The sequence below is a fragment of the Aethalodelphis obliquidens genome, unplaced genomic scaffold (genome assembly GCF_003676395.1).
Source record: "Aethalodelphis obliquidens isolate GAN/ISIS:26980383/991018 unplaced genomic scaffold, ASM367639v1 scaffold35, whole genome shotgun sequence".
Taxonomy (NCBI): domain Eukaryota; kingdom Metazoa; phylum Chordata; class Mammalia; order Artiodactyla; family Delphinidae; genus Aethalodelphis; species Aethalodelphis obliquidens.
Window position 1 is genome coordinate 1,482,426 of NW_020837979.1, and position 27,907 is coordinate 1,510,332.

The window sequence follows — 27,907 nt, forward strand, 5'->3', positions numbered from 1 at the left end:
CGGCATCTACGTCCTGCCTCAGTGGGACCCCTTGTCTTGCAGATGTGCGGGTGGGGGGCGTGTGACCCCCGAATGTGGCCGAAGCTCCGGATGACCCTGGATTCTGATGCCCCTTCTAGCCCTCCCGAGACCCTCTAAAGAGACTGTCCCCAGCGCTGTCCCGCGCGCCTCACCGTGACACCCGGCTGTTTTTCAGGTCCATCCCGCCTCCCGCCGCCTCGGGACGCCAGGTGCTGACCCCGCAGACCTGCCATGAAACCACACTTGAAGCAATGGAGACAAGGAATGCTCTGCGGGATATTCGCTTGGGGTCTCCTCTTTCTGGCGATCTTCCTGTACTTCACCGACAGCAACCCTGCCCAGCCCGCGCCCAGCTCCTTCTCCTTCCTGGAGACCAGGAGGCTGCTGCCCGCGCAGGGAAGGCAGCGGGCCATCATGGGCGCCTCGGAGGGCCTGCCCGAGGGCGCGGACGCTCGCAGGGGGCTGCCCCGCAGACACCCGTATGGCCCCCTGTACGCGGGGCCAGGCGACCTGCGGGCGTGGGCCCCAGACGGCTTTGAAAATGAAGACGACTTCCTTTCGCCCCAGACGGGGAGAACATCGCAAAGCGCTTTGCCGCCGGAGGACGCCGCTCCGGGCACGTCGGGGGGCCCGGAGGGGGCTCTGTCTGCGCGCCGCGCCCGGGGGCGGTGGTTGAAGCGAGGGGCCCGGAGGCAGAGCCGGAGCGCGGCGCCTGGGGTGGGCGAGGACGGGCAGCGACTGTACTCGTCCACGTCCCGGGCGCTCCTGCGCCGGCTCTGGAAGGGCGACGCGTCGGCGCGGATGCTGCACCCGCGCCTGCAGAAGGCCATGGGCGCCTACCTGCGCGCCAACAAGCACGGCGTGAACTTCCGGGGGCGCCGGGCGGCCGGGCGGAGCCGCGCCGAGCTGCTGTGCGCCCTGCGGGGCCGCGTGCGGGTGCGCACCCTGGACGGCAGCGAGCCGCCCTTCTCGGCGCTCGGCTGGCGCGCGCTGGTCCCCGCCGTGCCGCTCGGCCGGCTGCTCCCGCGCGGGCTCCGGACCTGCGCCGTGGTCACGTCGGCCGGCGCCATCCTCAACTCGTCCCTGGGCGAAGAGATAGGTGGGTCCCCGCGGCCCCCCGCCCCCAGGGTGGCCGCTCCTGCACTGTGTTTCCGGAAAGTCTTAGGTCTTCTTCCTTCCCTGGGACTGAATGACCCCCGGCGGGTGGAATCCCAGCAGAGGTCTCCTTTGCAGAGACTCAGAGCAGAGACAGGCATCCTCCGAGGAGCTGGGGGCCCGGGAAAGGGAAGCCCGCGGCCCTCTCACCGGCCCGGTCTCAGGACCCACCTCCTGCAGAGCCCACGTTGTGCACTGACAGCTCCCAGCCGAGCCTGAACCCCTGATGACCACTTAATGTGGCAGGAGCAGGAAGGACAGCAGGGGAAACCCCACCGGGCGACGAGCCTTAGGGGGCAGCTCCAAACAGGAGTTTGCAGGATGATAATTGTCACTCGTTCAAGGACTAAATCCCTGTCCCTGGGCTCTGCGGAAAGCCCGCCAGCTGGTGAGAGCATTGATCTGATGGGCACCGTCACCTCCAAGGTTGGCACACACCCAGCCTCTGGGCCCCAGCTGCAGCCTGGGCTTCCATCTCCCCTTCTGTACTGTCTTCAAATCCATTCCTGAGCCCTGGAGAACAACCCTGTTAGTCTGGCCTCTCGAGGGAAACAGACCGGTGGGATACGTGTAGAGAGAAAGATTTATTTTAAGGCCTTGCCCCTGCCGTCCTAGCGGCTGGCAGATCTGAAGTCTGCAGGGCAGGAAGGTAGGCTGGCTGGAGATGCAGATGAGAGTTGGTGTTGCTGCCTGAAGCCCCACATCTGCGGGGCTGGCAGCTCGGGAGGGCCCCTGCATCTGGAGGCAGAAGCCCTGCTTCCCCGGGAACCTGCAGTCTAGTCTAATGCCCCTGAGTCCCCTCAGTGCCCGGCCCACCCTGGTGCTGCCCCCGTGACCCCTTAGGCTCAGTTAGCAAACACGCACGTAGCCTCCACTCTGTGCCGGCTTCCGTACTGGGTACCAAGGAAACAAGCGCGGATCAGACACAGCATCTGCCTCGCGTCCAGATGTAAAACAGCGCCCTCACACATCCTCACAGGTGGATGGTGTTAGCTCGTAGCTGACCTGGCCGTGACCTTCCGGGGGCACTGCCCACTTGATAGAAAGGAATCGTTGTTCCGTGTCCTCGAGGAGTAGCCGATACTCCAGAGCCGTCTTGAGATAGGGCGACACCCTTATCATCAGGTTGCACAGCCCAGACCTCCTCCCACTGGCTCTTGGGAATGAGGCTGAATGTGAAATTTTTAAGAAGTTGAAAAAGCGAGGCCCAGGTCTGGACTTGCAGCCTGGGGTGTCAGTGTCCCCGAGCTGACGTTAAGTAGACTCGTAATCACGCTGTGTGTGTGTCACACAAGCTTGCGGCCAGGCCGAGTCGCGGCTGCTACCAATTAGGAAGGAGCATTGGTTCAGAGGCCCCCAGGGCCAAGTAAAGCCACACTTCTCCCTGGTTTTCGAAGACCATGATTAATCATGGCAGAAGGAATTTAAGCAGCTTTAAAGCAGGTGGTGACTTGCTTTGGGATTTTTTTTTTTTTGCTTTGCTTGAAGCCCCACTGCATCATAGCTGCACATTGCCTTGCGCTCACCTGCCTGGGAGAATTCCCTTGCTCTTTATTCTGCTGTAAATATCCCTGACCGGCGTCTTGTAAACTCCCCTCTATTCAGAATTTGGAAGAGAGTGTGAAAGAGACTGGGAGTTCCCCATTTCTGGGGAACGTGACACGTCAGTTATATCTTTGTTAGTTTCTAGTATCCGCATTTAATTGATAGCATCTGCACTTATGCAAAGGTTCACGGTTAGAATCGTAGAAAGGTAACCGAAGAACCAACACACTCAGAAAATTTTTTTAATTCTCTATTGTTTTGCCTCAGTTCCTTTGAGTCCAATTTTATAGCCATCGATACCTTTTTAAGAGTATGTAACGTAACACTGTTCAACTCGTAAAGACAAGAAGTCTCGCTTTTTTATAAGCTGGCATCTCTCAGCATCAGCCCTTGTGCCTGCCGTGTGCTGACATTTCTCCTTCCGACTTTCCTGAACATACAGGGGCTTATCAGCACACAGTTGTTAACACCTCTCCTAGTGAGAACAAATTCGCATAGCAGAGCCCTTCGGGAGGCACGGAAGCGGGCATGCTGTACTATTGAGCTAAATCTGTCTTCATCCCTAAGCATCTACTTGTGAATCGGCTAAGTGAAGATTAGAAGTCTTGCACGAGGTCGTGGTTTTATGAAAAACTGGGGGCAGAGCTAGAAAAGTTCCTGCGGGTGGCCCCCTGTCTGCCCCCCCTACCCTCCCTGCCTGAGGGCTCAGCCCCTGCCCCCCCGCTCCTGCCAGGGGACCAGGGAGGCGCCAGGGTTGCAAGTGGCTCTGCTGGCTGCTGCCTGGGCAGTGCCGTCCTGTTTCCCAGTTCTGTTAGACTGAGTCATACCTTGTAATTGTTTAAACACCTCCACTTTGAATATGTTATTGAAAAGCAAACTGAACTGTTTTGGAAGCATGGAACATTCTTTTCTAGAGTGGTGAGATGATCTTTTTTCAGCCATTCCTGTAAATAATAATAATTTGGCAGTGAGATCAGTAGCAGCAATCCCGTGGAAACACACTGCAGATGAGAAAAGTACTCTGAACTTACAGCTGTCACCTTGAATGGGAGGTCAGGATCTGTTACCTGAAACTAGGATCCTGGGAAGTGTGTGGGAAATGGGAGGGTAGGGAGGAGGCTGTGTAGGGAGGGGGCATCTTCCCGTAGCGAGCTTGGGATTTGGCGTCCTGTTACCTTAAAAAAGCAAGAAAGCAGGTCATATAGTCATTCAACAAGCACGGGTCCCCAACTCTCCACCAGATACTGTGCTCGCCACTAGTGACAGAAAGATGGATGAGGCCCATCCCTAACCCTCAGATCCTCTGCTTGCTAGTGGGAAAGACAGACTGTAAACAGACAATTCCAATATCACGGTTAGAAGGACAGAAAGATGCACAGACAGACAGGGAAGACATGACCGCGGAATCCCACCCCACCGCGAGGGCAGACGTCTGAGGAGGGGAACCCAGGCCAAAGGTCAGCAGAGCAGTTGGATGAGAAACAGCGCAGTGTGTGGGTGATAAGGGCTGGGGACCACTATGGGCTGGGGGTAGAGAGCAGACAGGTAAGTTGGACGGGTGGGCAGGAGGTCAGCCACTTCATGCTCTTGGATGTCATTCCCCAGAAATTAGACTTCTCGTAATGATTGTAATAATAGATAGCACTTAGAGGGTGTTTACTGCAGGGAAGTTCTCATCCTCAGTGCTTTTATCTGTGAACAAGCCTTGCGATGCCAAGTGACAGACACGATTATTCCTGTTCTATGGGTAAGGAAACCAAGGTACCCAGAGACACAGAGGGTAGAGCCGGATTTGAACTCCAGTCTGGGTCCCCGAAACTCCAGCTCTGGCCCCTTGGCCTCGCGGTGCAGAGGTACTGAAATCTTTGAAGCAGAGGAGTGATGGGTCAGTGTTTCATTTTGGAAAGATTGCTCCAGAGCCTAGATTGGAGTAAGCACGTTGCAGGAGCCCCAGTGAGGTGAGACAGACCAGGGCGGTGGGTTTGGGGGAGAGGAGAATCATCTCTTGGGCAGGCCATTCCCCGTTCCCCAAAGACAAGGCGCTGGCTGCCCTTACAGATTCCTGAGCTCGGGAAGGGAAGGGAGCGGTGGGGACGCAGTGCCCAGGGCTGGGCAGGGATTTCGTGTGCTATGCCTTCTGGCTGGCTGCTCCTTGCAGGGTTTTCATCTTTCCTCAGTGATGCTCTTAGCCTGGCTCTGCTCTCAAGGTCAACGGGAAATGGCTCTAGCCTGGAGATGCCGTCTCCAAAAATGACGCTTTGCTTTCCTCCCCTGTGCTGGCTGTCTGATCATTCCTCCCTCTCTAAATGTGAACCGACAGCTTAGTTTCGCAGGTGGTCATCTGGGAGAAGCACACCCAGGTGCACATTTACGAATGTGTCCACGTGACGGGCTCTCTCAGCTCGTCGTCCCCACACGCCCCCTCCCATCCTGGTCCATCCTTCTCCCGGCCAGCTGGGGGAAGTTCAGTCTCATCCACAGCAGCCCCGTCCCTACCTACCTCTCTGTGTCCTCCATGAAACGGACCTTTTAACTCTTCAGCCTCATGCGACTTCCAAAGGAGTGAACCTAGATTACCTTTCTGCGCCCTGTCCTTTGTCAAGTTGTTCTAAGGCTTAAAACACACCTCGGTGTAGAACACCAGCTTTTAAAAGCTGGGACATTGTCCGGGGTGATACGATTCGTTAGGAATTTCTACATAATCAATTAGAAATGCACCCACTGCTTGGCAACCTCAGTTTGTTCACCTTACCTCTAGACGGAGGCTGTATCTAAGGGTGGCGTGGCTCGGTGGGAGCACTGGTCCAGGAGTGCCAGCATCCTGCTTCCTGCCCTGGTGCTATCCTGGTTACCTCTGAGTGCCGGGAGGCCACCCCACTGTCTGGGCCCCCCTCACTCCCTGCCTATGGGAGAGTTGCCCCAGGTGAGCAGGTCACATAGTGTCTGACCTTTCGGGGACTCACAAGGTGAGAACAATTTTCATCATAGTACTCGGAGGTCTTTTTAACTGTTGACATCGGAACGGATGATGCAGGAGCAACAGTGGATAAAACTGCTTCTTAGCACAGATCGAGGCAGTGGTACCCACTATACTAGTCCTCACGGGATGTTTTCCTGCCAAGCTTAGCAGTGAGAGCAAAGCATGCCAGCTCCACGTATGGATGTCCTTAATGAAGCAGTACAAATGGTTAGTTTGATGAGAGTTCAGCCTTTGAAGTACATGTGTTTTTAAGACCAAATGGGAAATAACATGAAAGCATTTCTGCCAACCAACCCCCGACGGAAGGGCACCGATGTGATTGAGCTGCGAGCGGCACTAGGCGCTTTTGTCACAAAACACAGCCATACTTGAAACAGACTGACTGATGGACGCACTTAAATTAGACTTAGGCATTTGGCAGGCATTTTCTCAAGGAGGAAGGAAGGAAGCCTCGACTTTGGAAAATAACTGACCGTGTTTGTTGCCAGTGATAAAATTAAAGCTTTCAACCATGAGCTTGGAGGCTTCCCAAACTTAAAAAGTGATGAGATCCGTGGCGACATTAATGATATTTGATACTTTATAATGAAATGCTTCAGTATTTGAAAGATCTGCATTACTTATTGAACTGATAGCTTCCAAATGACCGCTGCACAGTGTTACAAAATACACATGGATGAATCATCCTTTATTTTTTTAATTGAAATATATTGGGTTGGCCAAAAAGTGCGTTCGGGTTTTTCCACAACATCTTACGGAAATTTCTGGCCAACGCAATAGTTGATTTACAATGTTGTGTTAGTTTCTGCTGTACGGCAAAGTGATTCAGTTATACATACATATATATATATATATTCTTTTTCAGATTCTTTTCCATTATAGGTTATTACAAGATATTGAATATAGTTCCCTGTGCTATGCAGTAGGTCCTTGTTGGTTACCTATTTTATATATAGTAGTGTGTGTATGTTCATCCCAAACTCCTAATTTATCCCTCCCCCACCCGTTCCCCCTTTGGTAACCATAAATTTGTTTTCTGTCTGTGGGTCTATTTCTGTTTTGTAAGTTAATTTGTATCATTTTTAAAGATTCCACATATAAGTGATATCATATATTTGTCTTTCTCTGTCTGACTTACTTTACTTAGTGTGATAATCTCTAGGTCCATCCATGTTGCTGCAAATGGCATCATTTCATTCTTTTTATGGCTGAGTAGTATTCCATTGTGTATATGTGCCACATCTTCTTTATCCATTCATCTGTCGATGGACATTTAGGTTGCTTCCATGTCTTGGCTGTTGTGAATAGTGCTGCTGTGAACATTGGGGTGCGTGTGTCTTCCTGAATTAGAGTTTTGTCTTTTCCAAATAAATGCCCAGGAGTGGGATTGCTGGGTCATATGGCAACTCTATTTTTAGTTTTTTAAGGAACCTGCATACTGTTTTCCATAGTGGCTGCACCGACTTAACATTCCCACCAAACAGTGTAGGAAGGTTCCCTTTACAACACACCCTCTCAGCATTTATTACTTGTAAACTTTTCTTTTTTTAACTTTTGGCCGTGCCGCACTGTGCAGCACTCGGGATCTTAGCTCCCTGACCAGGGATCGAACCTGCACCCCCTGCAGTGGAAGCACAGAGTCTTAACCACTGGACCACCAGGGAAGTTCTTATTTGTAGACGTTTGCATAATGGCCATTCTGGCCTGTATGAGTGGTACCTCGTTGTAGTTTTGATTTGCATTTCTCCATTAGCAACTGTTGAGCATCTTTTCATGTGCCTGTTGGCCATCTGTATGTCTTCTTTAGAGAAATGTCTGTTAGATCTTCTGCCCATTTTTTGACTGGGTCGTTTGTTTTTTGGTTTTTTTTTTGATGAATCATCCATTTTAAGAGCAAGATTAACTAATGGATTTTAATGTAACAGCACAAAAATTGATACTGTTTCACATTCCACACTGCCACTAACCTTTCAGAAACTAGCTCTTGTGGAGTTACGATGAAGTATCAGAGGAGAATATTCCTAGTCATCTGGAAAGACTCTTGAAATACTCCCACCATTTTCAACGATATATCTTGAGTCTTCATATACTTCAACTAAAGCAATATATTGCAGCAGATTGAATAGAGAAACAGGTATATGAAACCAACTATCTTCTAAAAAGCCAGGCGTTAAAGAGATTTGCAGACATTTAAAACAGTGCCCTTCTCACTATTTTTCGAAATGTAGTTATTTCTCATAAAAATGTATTTTACAGATAAATTAATAAATAAACATTTACAAGTTTTCTATTTTACTCACTAATGTGATATATTCTGAAATCTGTAATCCAGATAAACAAAAGGCCTCTGGGTTGTCAGTAATTTTCGAGAGTGTAAAGGCGTCCGGAGACCAAAAAGTGAGAACCGCTGCTTTGGGTGTTTGACGAATCAGAGATACGTGATCTCACTTCTCACTCTCTCACAGACGGGCCTCGTTGTTTGCTCCAAGTTAAATTAGGAACGTGCAAGGGGTTTTTGAAGCTGAAGAAATCGCATAGAAATTCCCTATCGCTGATTAACTCTGCTTTCAGCCCTGTTTCTGGGAAACACATTAGACTCCACAAAGCAGTCTAGATACACACATATGTCTCGAAATTTCCTGTGTAAAGCATGTCTTTAAAGACCGTGAGCACATACCAAGTATCTAAATATAACTTAGAGGATATAGGGCCACTTGTAACGGATTGATGTGTTTTTATGTTTATTTGCCCCCAGCCAGGATCTCATCCTAAGTAAATAGGATGCCAAACAGTGTGTGTGTGGGTATCTGAATCTTGTTGGGGTCTAGTTAGCTTCAGGTATTGAAAGGTTGCTTTAAGATATTTTCCTAGATTATATGCTGATTTTTATGCAGAGGGAAAAAAAGAAGTAAGTTTGTCACTTATGTGCCCTCAGATTCCCACGATGCAGTTTTGAGATTTAACTCTGCTCCTACACGTGGCTACGAGAAGGATGTTGGAAATAAAACCACCGTCCGCATCATTAATTCCCAGGTAAGATGGGTGGACTGTTTTATAGGTAAATAGCTTAACTGGGTGAATGACGAGAAATCACCCAGTTATCCATGACCACGACCTTGCTTATTTCTAAAAGTCTTGTAATTATAAAGAATTAGTGAGGAAAAATGCAGAGAAATGGGAATTCATGTGTGCTGTGAGTAGGAAAAAAGAGTAAATAAGATCAAAAGGAAAAATCAGAGTAGAGGTACAAATATATATATGCATATTGCATTTTGTGAACTGAGGAAAAGAAAGGTAAACGGAGTAGATCATGGGGATGGAGGGGAGAAAAGCAAAGGAACAGAATTCAAGGGTCAGAAGAGCAGCTCAGAAACTTTGTTATTGAACATTTTAAAAAGGAAAATATCTCTTTTTTGTATGTTCTCAATGTTTTCCAAAATTCATAGCAAAATTAGCCTCAGAACAAACCACAACAATTTCTAGAGTTTCAAACGGTATAAAAAAAATGGGGTGATGAGCGATTTAGGGTGAGTTTGTTGCAGAACCAAAGATCAGCTTTCTTCGTCGGGCTCTGGGCTCACAGCCTACAGAGGTGAGAAACAGGCCCCGGTTTCCTGAATTCAGAGACGCCACTGATTGAAGATTCCTCATCTGTCTGATGACAGCTTTTAAGAGAGGGGGTGATAAGCCCCAGCAAATTAAAATACAGGTCCCTTGTGAGATACTCCCTAACTTCAGAGATACTAAAATACAGGTCCCTTGTGAGATACTCCCTAACTTCAGAGATACTAAAATGCGAAGCAAAAGAGGGCATCTTAAACAGTGTGGGAAAATTCCATCTTAAAAAGGAAGCAAGTCAAATGCATCCTTTTCCCCCCAGACTATAGTTGATGAAAGCTGATTGGCAGGTGAGACTGAAGGACTCACTCAGGACCAGAGAGGGCCCCAGAGCGGACAGTCATACCGGGTGGATTCACGTCTCCTGGCCTCTGGGCCCAGTTTGTCCTGAGGTTGGCAGTCGGTAGGCCTTCCAGGCCTGCAGCTGTCGTTGGCGGGGGCTACTCAGCCGGGAGCTGCATCGGGAGCTGGTGCCTCTAGGTGACTCCAGGGCTGCTGCTTTGGGTGGCGCCGCACGGCTTGCGGGCTCTTAGTTCCCCGGCCAGGGATTGAACCCAGGCCCTCGGCAGTGAAGGCCCAGAATCCTGACCACTGGACCGCCAGGGAAATCCCTGGTTCTTTTCTTAAAAAAGAAAGCCCTCCTTTGTCTAAATATCTCCTGAGTGCCTTAGCGTGTAAAGCCTCCCTCTCTCCCTCCCCCAGAAAGTCTGAGGAACATTTGTTTTTTCTTGCTCCAAAACTCCTCTTTAAAATTTTTGCCTTTTTAAAATGTAATTGTGAAGGCCCAAAGCCTCGTTTTGAAATGATTCTGCTACGTATTTGCAGATTCTGACCAACCCCAGGCATCACTTCACTGACAGTTCGTTGTATAAAGATGTCATCTTGGTGGCCTGGGACCCAGCTCCGTATTCTGCAAATCTTCACCTGGTGAGTACTTCCTTGGTGCCCCCACCCTTGAGGGTCAGACAGCGCCTTTGACCGATACGTAATGGGAGTAAGTCAGGGATTAAACTTTGACGGGCAGAATGAAACCAACTGTGGGTGCGAATTAAATTCACATATGTTCACACGGTTTGAGTCCCGGTCGCAGTAGCACCCTTGCTGAGCGAAGTCCCTCTGATGCTAAAGTGTTTTTCTGGAGGATTTAAAAAACAAAAACAAATGTACAACGTCTAGATGTTCAGAAAGACCTAGCGACACCAGAGCTTGGGCTGCTTAAACTCCAAATTTTTCCATTGTGAGATGGTTACATCACCTTTCAAGTAGTTACAAGACCTTTTGAAATACATGGGAAGTTCTTGGCAAGAAAGGCTAACCTTTGTGAATCCTTACTATTGAAATGGAACGTGTCACAGGCTTTCCCTGAGTGTGCCACTCTTGGCTTCTGCCTCCAAATCTTTTTAATCTTACACGATACAGTGTAAAGAAGGTTATTACTAGCCATCAACATATAAGCAAGTTATCGATACATTCACGGCCTCTCTACTTTTGGTGAAACCTGGCATGGAGAGCCAGCGCACTTGTTCTGAAAGGGGGCTGGGAAGATCGGTTACAGCTTAGCCCCGTGAGCGAGGCTGTCAGCTGTGCCAGTGTCTGTGGACTCGTTCTGCCGTGACCCGAGAGGATGCCAGCTTCCTAAGATGAATGTGGGAACAGAGCTCACCCCACCAGGGGGTACCTATCCAGGAGAGCTTCCCACAGTCGATGGTCCCTCTGGAAGGAGCATTCTGTCACCGTGCAGCCTAAGACAGAGGCTGGACACATACCTGGCGTGATTATAACTCTTCTCAACCAGGGGTTCACATCAGCATCATCACTGTTCAGGATATCCGTCAGAGCCCATTTCCCAGGAATCCGGGCATATCCAGCCTCCATGTGTGGGTTTTTTTGTTGGTTTTTTTTTTAATATTTATTTATTTATTCATTTGGTTGCACTGGGTCTTTGTTGCGGCAGGCGGGCTCCTTAGTTGTCGCATGCAAACTCTTAGTTGCAGCATGCATGTGGGATCTAGTTCCCCGACCAGGGATCGAACCCGGGGCCTCTGCATTGGGAGCACGGAGTCTTCAGCACTGCGCCACCAGGGAAGGCCCCCACGTGTGTTTCCGAGAATGCGCTCTGGTTGATTCTCCTACACACCGTCTACTGAGAACCAGCATCAAGTGGGTGTTGGCACTTGTCAGCTTCCTTCCAGCCTGAGGTTCTGTGGTTTTAAGTTCTGACAGCTTTCTTGCTGTTGGTGGACCCACGAGAGGCTGTGGCTGTTGGCCCCTGCTTTCCCTCTCCCGGCCCCCGGGTTTGGGGGCACAGTTCACTAAAGATGATCTGGCCCGTCCTTGTCAAAATTTTTTAAAGCCACAGACCCCATTCAACCAGGGGCCATGCCTTGCGGTCTTCATCCAAGCCCATCTTTGCCCGAGGTGTCTGTTTGAAAGGACTGTCAGAGCCCCGTGAGCTGAGCCTCTCCCCACACACCTCCAAATCCCATTTCTCGGTGGCGCCTGAGACACTTCTGAAGCCTTGTTTTTTAAATCAACCTTATTGTTTATTTTTTCCTTACAGTAATTTTTGTGTAACCGATGTAAGTGCACATTTTGATGGGTAGTAGCAAGTGTATACAGTCCTGTATCCAGCACCACAATTAAGGAACAGAATCTTTCCGCTGCTGCAGAGTCCCCTGCGCCCACCCATCCGTCTCCCAGACCCGACCCGAGACCCAGGCAATTACTGACATCTTTCTGCGCTGGAGATTAGATTGGGAAAACATATTTCTGAAATACAGCGATTGAAACTATGGCCATGGGCCATCCGGCTATGTTTTTTTGTTTTTGTTTCTTTTTTTTCTTGCTTTTTTTTCTTTTTGTTTTTTCTTTTTATTTTCTTCTTTTTTTGGGGGGTGTGCCCCTGTTTTTGTAAATAAAGTTTTATTGGAACACAGCCTCGCCCATTCATCTTGTACCCTCGGTGGCTGCTTTCCAAGTAAATACACAGCAGAGCCCAGTAGTAGCAGCAGAGACTCTATGGCTCTGAAACCCTGATGTGTTTACTATCTGGCCCTTTCCAGAAAAGTCCAGTGACCCCGCCCTAGCCCTTCTCCCTCATTTTACTAAAGAATAAGGCACCAGTCCCCCAGGCTAGACCTCACCTCTGTACTCACCCCCTCATCCAGTGTGGAAATGCCTGCAGAAGAGGGGGTCCGCATCCCCTCCCAGCCCGGCCCCTCAGCCTCTAAATACCCCGCGACGTGGGCGCTGCCCGGCTCTTCACGGCGTGGTCCTCTGTTATTTTTTCCTCTTAGTGGTACAAGAAGCCGGATTACAACCTGTTCACTCCGTATGTTCAGCACCGGCAGAGAAACCCAAACCAACCGTTTTACATTCTCCACCCCAAGTTTATCTGGCAGCTTTGGGACATCATCCAGGAGAACACGAAGGAGAAGATCCAGCCGAACCCGCCGTCCTCGGGCTTCCTTGGTAGGTGGATGCCGGAAGGTGGGATGGCTGGGCAGCGGGGTGAGGCTTAGGGGTTAACAAGTATACATTCACGTTAGATGATAAGAGCGCCTAGAAGGTGGCTTTACAGGGAAAACAGATGAACTGAAAACAGCGCAAAGACACTGTCCCAGTTCCCAGTGGGCATGTAACACGCCCCCCAGCCCAACATTTCCAAGGGTGAAACGAGGACTGCTTTACCTTCCCTCGTGACGGGTGGGTCAGGATGGGCCCGGCTGGGTGACCCCATCGTTCCACAGGCCTCGCGGGGTCACTTGCAGGTATTCAGCTGTGTCATGGGGTGGCCTCACTCCCCTGCCTGGCCCCTCGGCGGGGACAGCTGGGAGGCCAGCTCAGCTGGACTGGTGACCGTGTGCCTGCAGGCGGTGGCCTCGCGGGAATTGGACCCTTGACGGAAGCTCAGGGCTCCTGGCAAGTGTTCCAATGACAGGAAGTCGAAGCTGCGGTTTCTCAGGGTGGAGGCCTGGGGACTCTCTGTGGGTCACCGAGAGACTCCAGGGCCGGAGACCCCAGGGCCACCTGGGACCTACCACCCACTTGCGTGCACATCGCTGATGTGGGCCCGGATGAAGGATGGGAGTTTGTGGCCAGAGGACCACACCCCAGACGTTGCAAGTTTCCTGGTAGGTCTGGGCTTTGCGTAGCCGGATTCTAGAGCCATGTCCCACTGTCTCCAGCAGACCCGCCAGCTGCAGTCTGAGAACGGACTTCCTGTAACGAGGGCATCACACTAGGCTCTTGTGTATTTTTCTGTAGCCAGGCTCCAATCCACAAGTTTGTGGTCTTGACCCACTTCTCTTCCTGTGTTTCAGCCTCTTGCCCCAACATTTCCTTGGTTTTACCCGAATAGGTAATATTAAGGGAGGTCTTAGATCCCCTTGGCCATATGAAAGCTACAGTGGAACCAGAGGGTAGTAACTTTGTCCATAAACCACTGCTAATGTTCTCCACCCTAACTTCGGTGAATTTACACCCTGCCCCTTAACTCGGGTGCACAGTAGGTCCCCATGACTAACGGAGCGTTTGTGGAGGTGACACGGGGTGGTGAGGGATGCAAGGCGCCGGAGTATCCGAAGCGAGGCATGCGGGTTTTGAAGCGGGTTCGAGGTACTATAATAATGTGAAATATTTTACGCAGAATTCGAGACAGATTAACGGCGCTGCGTGCTGTGTTCCTCAAGCGTAGCTCCTCCCACCCATTTTATGTCATGCCGTCAAGATGCTTTGTTTCCAAGTCACTTTGCGAAACCCTAAGTGCTGGAGCTTTTTTTGTTTTGTTTTGTTTTGCTTTTGCGGTACGCGGGCCTCTCACTGTTGTGGCCTCTCCCGTTGCGGAGCACAGGCTCCGGACGCGCAGGCTCAGCGGCCATGGCTCACGGGCCCAGCCGCTCCGCGGCATGTGGGATCTTCCCGGACCGGGGCACGAACCCGCGTCCCCTGCATCGGCAGGCGGACTCTCAACCACTGCGCCACCAGGGAAGCCCAAGTGCTGTATCTTTTGTGCGGTTTCACGGACTCCTGCGGACTTCGGGAAGCGCGTGTAACGGGGGTGGAATGAGGCTGAGACAGCATAACAGGACGCGGCCACCTGATCAAGCCTCTTTCCCATCCGTGCCTCCCCGTGAATTCCTGTGGCCGATATCTGATTACAGCAGGAGCTTGGGAGACCAGTGAGGGCTGTCAGGTACCCTTACTGTCGACCTGCAGTTTGCAAGTTTCCACTGACATAGTCGCAGCTGGAGAACACTATTTCCTCACGTGTTGAAAGAAATCCTGCCACCTGTGGACAGCTTCCTTTCACAGCTATTTGCTGAGCGTTTGTTTGGAGTTTTCAGGGGCTGCTGCTTGCCTGGGTGGCATCTTTTCCGGGATGAAGGGGACTGCGGTCGGATGTCACTGCAGGGGTGGCGGCTGGGCTGAGCGACAGTCCTTCTCTGCTGTCACTGGGTTTCCAACCATGGGCGAGTCACTTACTCGTGTGAAAGTCCCTGTGCTCCTGGGAGAAAAGGGAGTCATAACACCACCTTTCTATCGGGCCGTTCGCAATCGTTATTTTCTAGCACCGTCCTGTCCAGTATAGCGGCGACTAGCCACAGGGGGCTGCTTAGATTTCAGTTAATTAGGATTAAATACAAGGAAAACTTCTCTTCCTTGGTGCACGAGCCCCATTTCAAACTCTCAAAGCTACGTGCTCCCGGTGGCTCAGTCCTAGGCAGTGTAGACGGAGACCGTCTCCACCACAGGGAAGGTTGTAAAGGACAGCACCGCTGCGTCCTGCTGACCACAAAAAGATGAAAGGGAGCTCATGGAGAAGGTACCAGCCTCCCACTGGACACTGCCCCGTGGGCGGGGACACACGTGATAGAAGATGTTTGCTGTCATCAATCAGATCTCCTGAAGATACACTCCCAGCGGTATGAGTGCTGAGCAAAGGGTATGGCGTGTCGATCATCGTTGGGAAGCGCCGACTTACCGCTTTTTCTTTGAATTCTGACCAGAGGCCATATTTGCCCTTCCGGGTCACAGAAGACAGCCTTACAATAGTAAGTGCATCAGAGACGTATGCCGTGAACCATCCGCTTCTCCAGAGCAGCAGTGAAGGGATTCTTACCCCTCTGGCACTGCACGTGTATTTTTTAAATTAGAAGGAAGTAGCGCGGATCCAGGCGATTTCGATGCTCCGTGGGACCAGTTTCTCTGGAGCAACTCCTTCACGTTGTTAGGACCCTCACCCTTAGCCCGCTGGGAGCTGCTTGTTCACACATGAGGGACATTTCTCTTTCATCCCCAGTTGGATACTGGAGGTTTTCTCTCGTTCTTTGGTACTAGGAGGTGGGTTTTACCGCACCGTGGCCTGAGGACAGGGAATCGTTTCCTTGGAATCCCATTGTTGCGGTGTAGCTCTCATCCAGACGGATGTTGTCCTAGAAGGTCCGTGAGCTCGTCTGGGGTCCTGCAGCCTGGCCGGATGGTTTTGCCACCTGAGGTGGTGGGGCCTCCAGCCAAGCAGGAGGCCCAGCTTCACCCCCCCGGGGCTCGGGGCTGAGCGTCGTCAGGCAGACGGGCCTGGTGCACCGGCCCGACCAGCAGCATAGAGAAGGGATTCCTCTAGCCTACAGGTGACAAGGCCTTTACTATACAAACCACCAACGCCTCGTCCTGCCTCTACTGATTATATCATAAGTGGTGTTTCTAGAATTCACCGATGCAAACGCTATAATTTCAGCCTAGTTAATACATGCACAAGAATAATATGCTTAAAAACCAGTCATAACTTCCTTTCCTTTCCATTTTGAGTTTGGGGTTCTAATTTTCCAATATATCATCCAAACTCAGATGTTAACACAAAATAGTAACACATTAACCCAAACTAATAAGCCACTTAACATCCATATTTGTGAGTGTGTCAAATCGATCACATATGGTGCTCAGGAAGTTGATTATTTACATGTTTTACATTTTACATTTAAATTCACTATTCACATTAAACAGTGAATCCTGATCGAATAATACAATATACATGAGCTAAAAGCTTGGCTTTCCAGTATTATTTATGCATTATCTGATTTTACTTAATGTAGTAGATGCTTCTTGAATTACTTTATTCCATGAAATGCAAATTTCCAAACCATCTTTTAATTACAGATATTTTCTGGAATTATCACTTAAAATGTCACTTGTGCTCCTTCAATAATCTTAAATATAGTTCTCATAATTTTCCATCTTATGATGAATTTATGGGGAAACCACAGAATACCTGCTAGATTTCCATTAGATCAGCATATTCGATACGCTTAACCTTTCACCCTCACCCCTCATTCAGAAACATATTTTGCAGTGTTTTATTGGACAGTCTCAGAAATTTCTAGTTTACCTCACACGTGATTATGTTCAAGTGTTACCTGGAATGGATGAAAGCCAGTATTTTTCCCGTCACTTGCATTAGGTTCTGTTTATATCCATAGCTTATTTTGCTCCACGTTAAAAGGATCCGTTCATCAAGGAAAAAATTCTCTTACTGTGAACGATTTGGGGTGTTGTTACTTTAAATATTTTGCCAGGTGCAAAGTAAGACAATTTTCATTTGAGCACAATTAAGGTAAAGGCTCAGTGATTAAACTCTGCTGGACTCTGACGCATATCAAAGGCATCTCTATATGTGCAAAGTAGAGTTTTAGAGGGAACCTCATTCATTCAGGATCTGTGATCATCTGAACATGGGTGGAAGTTTGCTTTTTATCCAGGTTTTGGACAAATAAATGAGTGTACATACTGCTTGTTATGCTGAGTCATATCATGTGACATTTTATTAAGACCAGTGGAAATGCTTTTTAATTGGTTTGATAATTATATTGAATTATACAATATTTTAAAACCCATAACTTGGCAAATGAACGCCTCTTGAGTCATAATTGCCCAGGAAAATTTGCACTTTTTTTTCTTCAAATGAATCCCTCCTCATTTGTAAAAACTTAACATTAATTGAATTACGAATTATGTTCAAAGATTTTTAAGAACTGGCTGCACACCCGTTTTGATTGGCTTCGAAAAATACATTAGAAAGTGTCTCAGTATTGATCCGCCCATCAAAAAGTCCGGCTCTGCATTGAAAGCAGTAAAATTTTATTAGTGATGAAAGCAGTTACTTTTTGGTAGTCCATAAACAAAATTATGTAACATAAAAGTTCCTTAAGTGATGGTTTAAAAAAATCCTTTACTGAATAGCACAGCCTTAGATAGTTTGTATTCATTTCGCTTTTTGGGTAATCCTGAGCAGTCCTAAGAAAGGAAATGAAAAACACACAGAAGAACATTTTTAGCATAACCAGCTGTGAATTCCCCGTGTCGGCTTGGCATGGGGAAATGATTAGGAGCTAACGTGACACTGTGAATTTCCAGGTATATACGGCATCTGTGCAGAAAAGAGCCACATGGCAGGCCTGACTGCCTGCAGGGTTGCAGGGTTGGCCCTTGGCTGGCATCTGGGAGCCTGGGTTTGGGGAGGCCCCCTTAAGTGCCAGGGTGGGTCACTGTGCCCAGATGCTTATGCGGCAGTGGGTCCATGCCCAGCACCTGCTTCCTTCCGGAGTCTGGAATGCTGGTGTGCGCCAGGCACAGCAGGCCTGTAAGAAATCATCGGCTGTGTGCTGCGTCTGGTGGGGCCTCCTAGCGAATCATCAAACCCAGAAGTGAGCTGGGGCCTCCCAGCACGGCACCTTGTCAGTGCACCTCAGAGAACATCTGAGGACCACGTGTTGACGTCACTTGTGGATGACAGGGCCCAACATCACAGCACGTCAGACGTTGTTCTCAGTACGGTAGTTAAGACGCTTTCTTCAAGTTGTCCTAAGAACTGTAGGCTATGAGCTTGCCACCTACTGTGAAACTTAAAGTTTCATTCTTTAGTTGGATTTACTTATTTTTTTCCTTAAAGAAACTTTCTCCAAATTCCCAGTTTTCAGCACTGTGCCCAGTTGAATACATGTGTGAGTTTAACTGAAGAGGCTTCTAACCGTGCTTGACAGCTCTGGTCTCTCCCGGTCTGGTCCCAACCCTATAGGTCCCACAGTCTCTCCTCCCCACACACATGCCCCGAGCTGTGCCAGGACTGTTACACCCCTCCTGACACTGAGGTCTGCCTAGACCCCCTTTGCAATACATGAAGAAGTTTCATCTTCAGGATTCTGTGTGTGACTAAGTACTCTTAACTCCTAGGAAAAGTGATGTGCAGATATAACCACATTTAATAATGATTTTCAGTATTTATTATATGGCAGAGTCTGAACCTAAACTCAAGTTTATGTGTGATGTCGGCCTTAATAAATTAATCAGCAGAGCACGCGTGTGCCAGATGCAATGACCACGCCGTCTACAGAAACGCAAATAAGAGAAAATATCCTCCACCTCTGCGTCCATAAACCTTGTCCCCCTTTCACATGCACCAATGAGTTATAAACTGATTTCCCTTCCCTTGGAAGGTGCTGCCTCGCCGATTCTGCTGTCAGTACTGCAGCTGGCCGTCACCTGATCACTTAGAGCAGACTCGGCTCTAACTTAAATTTTAGGATGCTCTGGACCAAGGCTAATGGTTATAGGAGCCCACAAGTTCATACGGAAGCACAAAATGAGATGCAAAAGCCAGGAGGATGCACACAGATGACTCAAAATAGACACTTCCTGAACCTCTGTCGGCCTTCAGTTTGGACGGCTGTGAACTACCTAGCAAATGTCAGTACTTCTGAAGCTCTAGTAGTCACTTTAAAATATAAAGTATATATGAAAATGCAAAAATATACCTATTTACTCACAGTGAAACCATAACTTTTTGCCCAGTCATAGGACAAAATCTATATTGTCTATTTAATAAATACGTGATTTAAAATGTATTGATAGTAGTTCACTAGCAGTAAGAGGAAACGTTGTCTCTGGAAAACTTTCCAGAAAACAGTAACCAGATTCGAGCACTTAGTAGACCTTTGAGGCCAAGTAGATGGCAAGGACACCTAGAGAAATTACTCAGACTTCTTCTTACTTGGGTGGGAGTAGCAGTTCAACTCCAGGTTAGTTGTCTAACATGCAGAATGGTCAGCTACTAAGGAGACACTTCCGGGATCCTTACAGCAGAGTTTTTCAAAGAACACGTGTGTGAGACCATCCCGGTCCTCCAAGCATGGTAAGCAGACCAGCACTGGTCCAGGAACGTTTGTTATTAGTCTACGACTAGATCAGTGTAGAAACTGAAAGTATTTGGAAGGTTTTATAGCAATTTGACATAGCATGGCAACCTAATATGTGATCATTCTTCTCGTAGTTCATTGTTCGTGTATTTTACAGAAGTATTGGTCTGTGATGGATGGGAATTTTTTTAATGGCCCTTCACCACAGGTTGCTTAGGAATGCTTGTTAAAAATTCCGTTTCCGGGGCTTCCCTGGTGGCACAGTTCGTGCCCCGGTCCGGGAAGATCCGACGTGCCGCGGAGCGGCTGGGCCCGTGAGCCATGGCTGCTGAGCCTGCGCGTCCAGAGCCTGTGCTCCGCAACGGGAGAGGCCGCAGCAGTGAGAGGCCTGCGTACCACAAAAAAAAATTCCGTTTCCTTGGGAGTTCCCTGGTGGTCCAGTGGTTAAGACTCCGCCCTTGCAATGCAGGGGGCATGGGTTCGATCCCTGGTCTGGTCGGGGGAGCTAAGATCCCACATGCCACGAGGCATGGCCAAAAAAAAAAAAAAAATCCATTTCCTGGACCCCAACATACACCAGGGAACCCAGGTCTCTAGGGACGGGGACAAGCCCGGGAATCTGCATTTTAACAAGCTGCCAGGTCGTCCTTTCACGCTGAAGGCTGAGAACTGCTTTCGAGGAAGGATAACAGCATCTCTCAGGAATGACAGTGGCTTCTCCCACTTGGAGACCAGAGTTGCAAAGGCGACGGCTAGTGCACGCAGGTCGCAGCCCCCGTGGATGAGGCTGTGTTCTGGGCTGACAGTAACGGGAGTGTGGTTTCCAGACACAGTTCCACGCTCATTTATCAGAAGCTTTTGTGCAAAAGACACCCTTGAAGGGGACTTCCCTGGTGGCGCAGTGGTTAAGAATCCGCCTGCCAGTGCAGGGGACACGGGTTCGAGCCCTTGTCCGGGAAGATCCCACATGCCACGGAGCAACTAAGCCCGCGAACCACAGCTACTGAGCCCACGTGCCACAACTACTGAAGCCGGCGCACCTAGAGCCTGTGTACTGCAACGAAGAGTAGCCCCCGCTCTTCGCAACTAGAGAAAGCCTGTGCACAGCAATGAAGACCCAACGCAGCCAAAAATAAATAAATTTATTTTAAAAAGTTACCCTTGAAGCCTCTTCACTGCGCTGCAGGAAAACCGTTGTAATAAATATACGGAGGGAGGACGTTCAGGGATGAATCCTTCATGAAGGATTCTGGGATGCTTTGATGTGGTTCCTCGGGCACAGCTGGCCACACGCCACGCCCAGGGAAGGGAGGGGAGGGCGGGCGGCCAGCGCGAGCCCTGATGGGCAAACACGGAAGCGTCCTCAGCTCCACAGACACAGGCCTGTGACTCTCACCCAGAGACACACATGGCAGAGGCGGCCTTGCTCATCAAAGGTTTACAGTCACAGGAATAAACGAATGTAATTCTCCGGGCACGTGGCTTTCTCATCCACTGTGTCAATTCCTCACGGGTGATTTTGTGATGATGAAGAGAAACGTACACAGAGCAGGGATACCAGGGGGGAAGGAGGGGGCAGGATAGTTCGGGAGTTTGGGATTGACGGGTACACACTGCTATATTTAAAAGAGATAACCAATAAGGACCAACTGTAGAGCACAGGGAACTCTACTCAGTATCCTGTAATAACCTAAGTGGGAAAAGAATTTGAAAAAGAATTTAAAAAAACAAAAGAGGCAGAGATCTTATCGCCTGTGCGAGGCTGGGCTGGTGCCCACCCCCTCGGTGACTTGAAGCAGGCGCTGGTCCTCGGTTCTCTCTTGGCTTCTCCTGGGTCACGGTCACGGTGGGCGGGGCCCACGGACGCAGGAGGGGGGAAGGGAGCCCGCAGAGCTGGGAGGAAGAGGGGGACTGAGCAGGGGCTTGAAGTTTCGACGCAGCTGCTGGGAACAGCGTCACTTCCTAGTCCTTGACCTGAAGAATCTCTCGTTAGGAGCGTGGTTTACTCTCAGCCACAGCAGCTTCGTGGCCCGCAAGGCGCATCCTAACGTCTTCTCAGCGGGACCCCAGGGTCCCCTCTGTCGTCCTTTCTGCTTCCCATCCTCTTCTTCCCCCCACCCCGCCCCGCCCAACATGGTCCCTGCGGCTTCAGGCCTCACCTCCCTGGGGACCTTTCTGGAGTCCCAGGCAAAACCAGGCCCTTCCCACTGCTCCCCTGGGCCCCTCGTGCCGCACTTTCTCCAGTTGTGGGGATTTCCATGCTGCATGCACAGCTGATTAATTAGAAATACAATCGTCCTCTGCAGAGAGGCCTTGTCTGTAACAGGAGCTGTGTGACTTCACGTGTTTTTCATAACAAGGGATATCCTCTCATAAAAGGGCTAAGCGCTACTCTCTTCTTTTCTTTTCCTCTTGGCGTGTTTTTTTTTTTTTTCCTTTGGCCGCACCACGCGGCATGTGGGATCTTAGTTCCCCACCCAGGGATCGAACCCACACCCCTTTCATTGGAGGCGTGGAGTCTTAACCACTGGATCTCCGGGGAAGTCCATATGTTTTTTTGGTTTAAAGAATGTTAACAAAGATGATGGTGGAGCTAGGAAAAGAAAGCTCTTTAGTATAGATCCAGAACGAGATCTGCTCAATGGTCATATGGTTTTATAGCTATCTTGAACATTAAAAAAAAAGAAAGCAACTTTAATATTGACAGTTCCAGTGAGAAAAATAATTTTAATATTAATTTTGAACTCTGTATCTCCATCTCTTTCCGTTGAAGCAACTATTTTTGCATCTGTTTTTTTATAACATGTGTTTCTTTGTTATATCACAGTCCTGCTGCACATTAGTTGGACCTGCATGTCGAAGGTGGTACATGATATTCTGACTTGGGGAAGCAGATCTGGCGCTGACTGTCCTTTCCTTAAGTTTGATCACTTTGTCTTTTCTTCTCACATTCCTGGGCCCCCAGCGGTCAAGTGGACGAGTGAATGTTTCATAGCATCACGTCTTAACACGCCTCCAGCCCCCAAACCGCACGCACGCCCCTCACTGGAAGTTAGAGCCATAAAGTGAAGCCGACAAGGAAGGGGGCACAGAGCAGGAATCTCCTGCCCCAGCCGTGCCCCTCCGCCCCCGCCCCTTCAAAGACGCCCCCCACCTCGTTACCTTTAAAAAAGCAAGAAAGCAGGTCATATAGTCATTCAACAAGCACGGGCCCCCAACTCTCCACCAGGTAACTGTGCTCGCCACTAGTGACAGAAAGATGGATGAGGCCCAGCCCTAACCCTCAGATCCTCTGCTGTCTGGTGGGAAAGACAGACTGTAAACAGACAATTCCAGTGTCACGGTCAGAAGGACACAGAGATGTGTAGACAGACAGGGAAGACACGAGCGCGGAATCCGGATCCTGCGTTGCTCACGGCTCCGGTCTCTCCTGCAGGCATCCTGCTTATGATGAGCCTGTGCGGCGAGGTGCACGTGTACGAGTACATCCCGTCCGTGAGGCAGACGGACCTGTGCCACTACCACGAGCCCTACTACGACGCGGCCTGCACGCTGGGCGCCTACCACCCGCTGCTCTACGAGAAGCTGCTGGTGCAGCGGCTCAACACGGGCGCCCAGGGCGACCTGCACCGCAAGGGCAAGGTCGTGCTGCCCGGGCTGCGGGCCGTGCGCTGCCCACCGGGAGCCTGAGGGGCTGGCCGGGCTCCGAGTCCTGGAGATGCTGGAAGGTGCCCTGGAGGTGGCGCAGCGTTCGGTCGCCAGCTGTGACTTCGTGATGGCCACGGGGGTCCTTCCCTTTCTAAGCCATTGAGTATTTACGACTGCTTTGAATATAGAAGTGGAACTCAAAGAAATAAACTCAAGAAAGTTGCAAAAAACTTTTGTAAAGAATAGCTAGGAAAAAAGCAAATGTATAACAAATGGGTAAATAGCTCGAAAATGTTAGTCTTCTCTTTACTAGGGCTGGTTTCAGCAGGTGTCAGGGATACACCTGATAGATGACACAGTTTGTACCTGGAAGCACCCATGCTGAGGGACAGCACATGTCCCATCAACTGTGCCACGTGTACGTGCACTTGTCACGAAAGAGCCTAGAGTTGCTGACGAACGTCTGGATTAGCGCCCAGGCATGCTTACACTAACAGCAGAATCCGCGGTATATCCTTTGAGGGCTTTCTAGCCCTCGGCATCCCCATCTCTGCTCCCAGCTGCCACCGAAGGCTTTGCTCTTTGTGTATCAGACACATTTCTAAAACCATAAAGCCTTCCTCCTGCGCAATCCAAGAAAAAGCCAACCCGGAAGAGCAGCACAGGGGAAGCACTTTGTTTTCCTGCAATATTTCCTTTCTTGACTAGGAACGCCCCCAGGTGGACAGGAACATCCCTGGCAGGTAAATGCAAAATCGGGGGCTGCAGGGTAGCCCAGGGCAGGACGGCCCCGGGCCGCCACTTCTCTGGCCGCCTCACCTGCCAGCCCTCCCCATAGTCTTCTAACCACAGGTGCTGACGGTTAGGACACCTCCGGGGGAGGTGGGAGGTGGCTTCCAGCCTCTAGCTTCACCCTGTGCTTCTGGGGATGCACACCTGTCTCTCTCATGCTTTTTTCTTGCAGGTTAATATCAGCTATTGGGATCCTGACGGTGATACACCGGTTTTTCACTAATTCTTCCTACAGACAGATGTTTAGGAATCCCACCCTTGTTTTCACCTACCTGTTTTATGTCAGCAACATAACAAAGCCATGTAATTAAATACAGTTGTGTGAAAGCATTGCTCTTTAACAAATAGGAAAATAAGTATTAATACACGCTTCAGAGGGAGAGGCAGGGAGAGGGAGGAGTGTCATCCCAGTGTGTTGGCTGGGTCAGTTGCTTTTGTTGTGATCTCAACTTTTGTCACTGATACATCAAAAAACAATTTTTTTTTTTTGGCTGTAAATGTAGTGAAACAGAAACGCTTTGGAATACCTTTTAGTGAAACGTGCGATTTCAATCTATAACTAAAACCTATCTGAGTGGTACAGTTAAGACTTCTTGGCCATGACGAGAGCAGCTTAATTAAATCTGTCGTCTTTCGCAGTTGTGTGAACGTCAGGAGAGTTTACTGCGCAGGGTTTTCTGTTCCAGGATCGGTTTTTTTCCTGAGCAACCGTGGCTGACAGAAACCAGACTCAGCAGCAATCGGGTTGGGTCCCAAGCATCTCCTACAGCTTATTGTTACAGTGAAGGAGGGTGTCACTGAAAAACTTCAATCGTGACTATATCCACCAAAGCCCACTTTGCGAGCTTTGCTTCTGGATCTGTGAGGAGGGATGGTAATTCTGTTCAGCACGTTGGCTTACGTCTGAGATGTGGCCAGGCCACTTTTCTTCCTGGTTTCCTGAAAGAGCATGCTCCTGTCCAGTGTCCGGTGAGTAACATTTCAGTGACTCTGGGCACTGGGAAGTGGCTGATACGGGGTGAGCAGTCCAGCCACCCTTGTTCCCCCCCAGACCCTCCAGGCTCTGCCTTCAGAGGCCCATGACGCTGAAGGTTCTGTAATAATCTTCCTACTGGATTTCCCTACCGGCCTCCTTATGTCCAGGGCAGCCCCCTCTGGTGGCATGAGATCATGGGTAGAAGAAAATTTATGGGGGGTCAATGTAAATATTCAAGTTCAAAAGCCCCAGAAAACACTGCAAAGATCTTTAAGTATTGATACCCTTTGTAACACATGTACTTTTAAAACGTACTTTCAGTGTCACCAAGGTTACAAGGTTGAAGAGAGTAAAGAAAATTTTATTAAAAGTTTTGGATTTATTATGGCCTTAAAGACCCTTGGGAACCAAGGTCTGCTAAACATTGAGAAAATGGGGTACACGTATTAATACAACGCGGGCTGGGCATTCTCCTATTTAAAAGTTTAAATTGTTTAACTCCTTAAAAGTGTTAGGAGGTTTTAGTTGATGTGCCGGCTGCTTCTAGAATGAATGAAATCGGCCCTAAGAGGCAGTGTTTTCCCAGACATTGACGAAGCCCTCAAATGCCACGAACGGCAATACACGCCCGGCTTTCCGCGGACCAGTTACAGGGAACGGCGCCCGGCTGCGTTTCTTCCAGGCTTCGCCTCTTCCAAGGCCCTTCACCCTCTGCTGAGGAGGGATGTTTGATAAGCCCAAGCCGTTAGGTGGCCTTCACTCTCAGGACTGAAGGAGGTCACGTTGCTTCACATCTCGAGGCAACTTCACTCGATCTTCTGTTGCTGCTACTGCCACAATGAAACAAACATGGACCAAGAATAACAACTCGCCTGCATCCAGGCCCTTCCTCCCAGCCCTTGCCCAGGTACAAGCGGAAGGTCTAACAGATGTGGCGCCCTCACTGTCCCCAGGGACACCCGTGCTGGTCCTGTGTGTCACCTTACAGGGCACAGGGCCCGCGGGTTGGCGGGTAGGAGTTGCAAGGAAGCATCCTCTCCCCTCAGAGCCCGCGCGGGGCTTAGGCTCACCTTTCGGTCCGTCCCGGGGTCTACCCTCGTCTGCGGGACGCAGGGCTCAAGGAACCTCGGTCCCCTCCTCCCCACGTGTCCCTCGCCCTCGGCCGGCAGCCCGACCTTCAATCCCCCCTGGGCTCCCCAGTAATCCTCTGTCATGGTAGCCGTAGCATCTGCACAAGGCAATGCTGAAACGAGCGTTAGCCTTTTCCAAATCGGGAAATGAAGTCAAGGGTTTAAAGCCGCCCCGGGTTACTCTGTTACATGATCATGAGCCGGTTCATTCTGGTGGAACAGATTAATACCTGCTGTTGTGGGCTGACCCTTCCGGGCAGGACCACTTACAATCACTGAATTAATTAGGTCCCATCTGGCTGCGGAAGTGGGATCGGGCTCACGTGAGTAATGGTAGGTGATGGAGGGATTTCGTGTGCACAAATGACATAATGAAAGCGCTCTCTCTCCAGCCTTTCTCTTAGAGATCAAGGCACCGTGCGTGGCTGAGACGGGTAGCCAAAGTGACCTGGTCTCATTGCTGCTTAGCTGTGGGAAGAAACGGAGCTGGGAGGTGGGGTGACTATCGAGGAACACGTGACTGAATGCACAGGCCAGATGGGGTCTGAATACATTCACTCAGGTTGTCTGTGTCGACTTCTCACTTTCTGATCCTTTAGGACTCTTGCCCAGTGGTTCCACAGCTGACGAGGGCAGCTGAGTGTAGGAATTCAGTGCTTAGGGAAAGTGTACCTGAGTCCAGGCTCATGCTTTGTACTCCAGATATTTCCTTTGTGAAATTATTCTGCATGTTTCTATCTCTCGGGCATTATTTTACACAATTGGTAAATGAAAGGTATTTATCTTTCAAGGAAATAAACTGTAAGTTCTGATTCTTGCTTTATTAAGTGAGTGAAGACTTTTTAGTAAGAGGAAATCCAACAAATTTCTCTACAGGCTTTGGGCTAATGGAATTTAAAGAATTAAAGACGTTGATAGAGTTCTTACTCTTGTTATAAAAAGTGTGCATGTAGATATAGTTATATAATTGTATATATACATATCTACACACATGGTTGATTTTATATTGTCTTTTTCATCAAATTTTATTTCTGAAACGTTTACAATAAATTTTGTTTTAATTATGCAAACACCAATTTTTTAAGAGAGGTAAGCAAATGTTACATGTCCTTCTGTCAAACAGAAATCCAGTCTTCCCACGCAGTGTCTTTCACACATTCCGGCTACATTTAAAGGTCTGGCAGAAATATTTAAAAGGTGCTGAGGGTAGAGCTATGACCTGAAGGTTGTATCATTGCCAGAAGTCTAGTTGAACTCTGACCTTTGATGGGTAATTGATGTAGAGTTCATGGCTTTTGCAAGATTAGGGGAAGAAACACTTATTTGGTTCTATGGAAAATAGTCTTCTTACTTGGTAGGTTTCACACAAATTAACTGCATCGGAACTGTTAAAACCTAACATTTATGATACCACACAGCCTGTTTTACTCTAGATAAAATCCTTATGAAGCTTTTCCGGTGGAAACCAGTGAACTTTTTTAACAGCTTAGGGAATTTTTTTGTATAATTTTTAAAATTGAGATGTGTACTCTTCAAACGAATTAAGGCTTGAGGTTTTCCAGGAGTCACCTTTTAAAAGTGTTTGTACACATTTTAACACTTTGATATTTTCTAGTTTGGTTTTGTATATTTTTACGTGTACACAGTGTACAGACTTTTTTCTTGTAAATAAAACGTTTTCATTTGTCTAGAAGTTTCTGTTTTAATTTGTAGAAGTTGCACAAAATAATGAGCCACCCCTAGAAAAAAAACGGCACAAAGTTGAGACCTAATTGGAAGACTGTAAAAAAGAGTAACACCAGGGCTTCCCTGGTGGCGCAGTGGTGGAGAGTCCGCCTGCCGATGCAGGGGACGT

General features: G+C 49.2%; 1 protein-coding gene across 1 annotated transcript; it reads left to right on the forward strand.

Annotated features, from left to right (window-relative positions):
* The first annotated feature begins 207 nt into the window (after positions 1-207).
* ST6GAL2 (ST6 beta-galactoside alpha-2,6-sialyltransferase 2) lies at positions 208-27,740 on the forward strand. Its single transcript, XM_027128678.1, has 5 exons — positions 208-1,120; positions 8,637-8,734; positions 10,145-10,246; positions 12,616-12,790; positions 22,943-27,740. Exons 1-5 carry the CDS (start codon positions 253-255, stop codon positions 23,194-23,196), a joined length of 1,497 nt encoding a protein of 498 aa, XP_026984479.1. The 5' UTR covers positions 208-252; the 3' UTR covers positions 23,197-27,740.
* Positions 27,741-27,907: the final 167 nt, after the last annotated feature.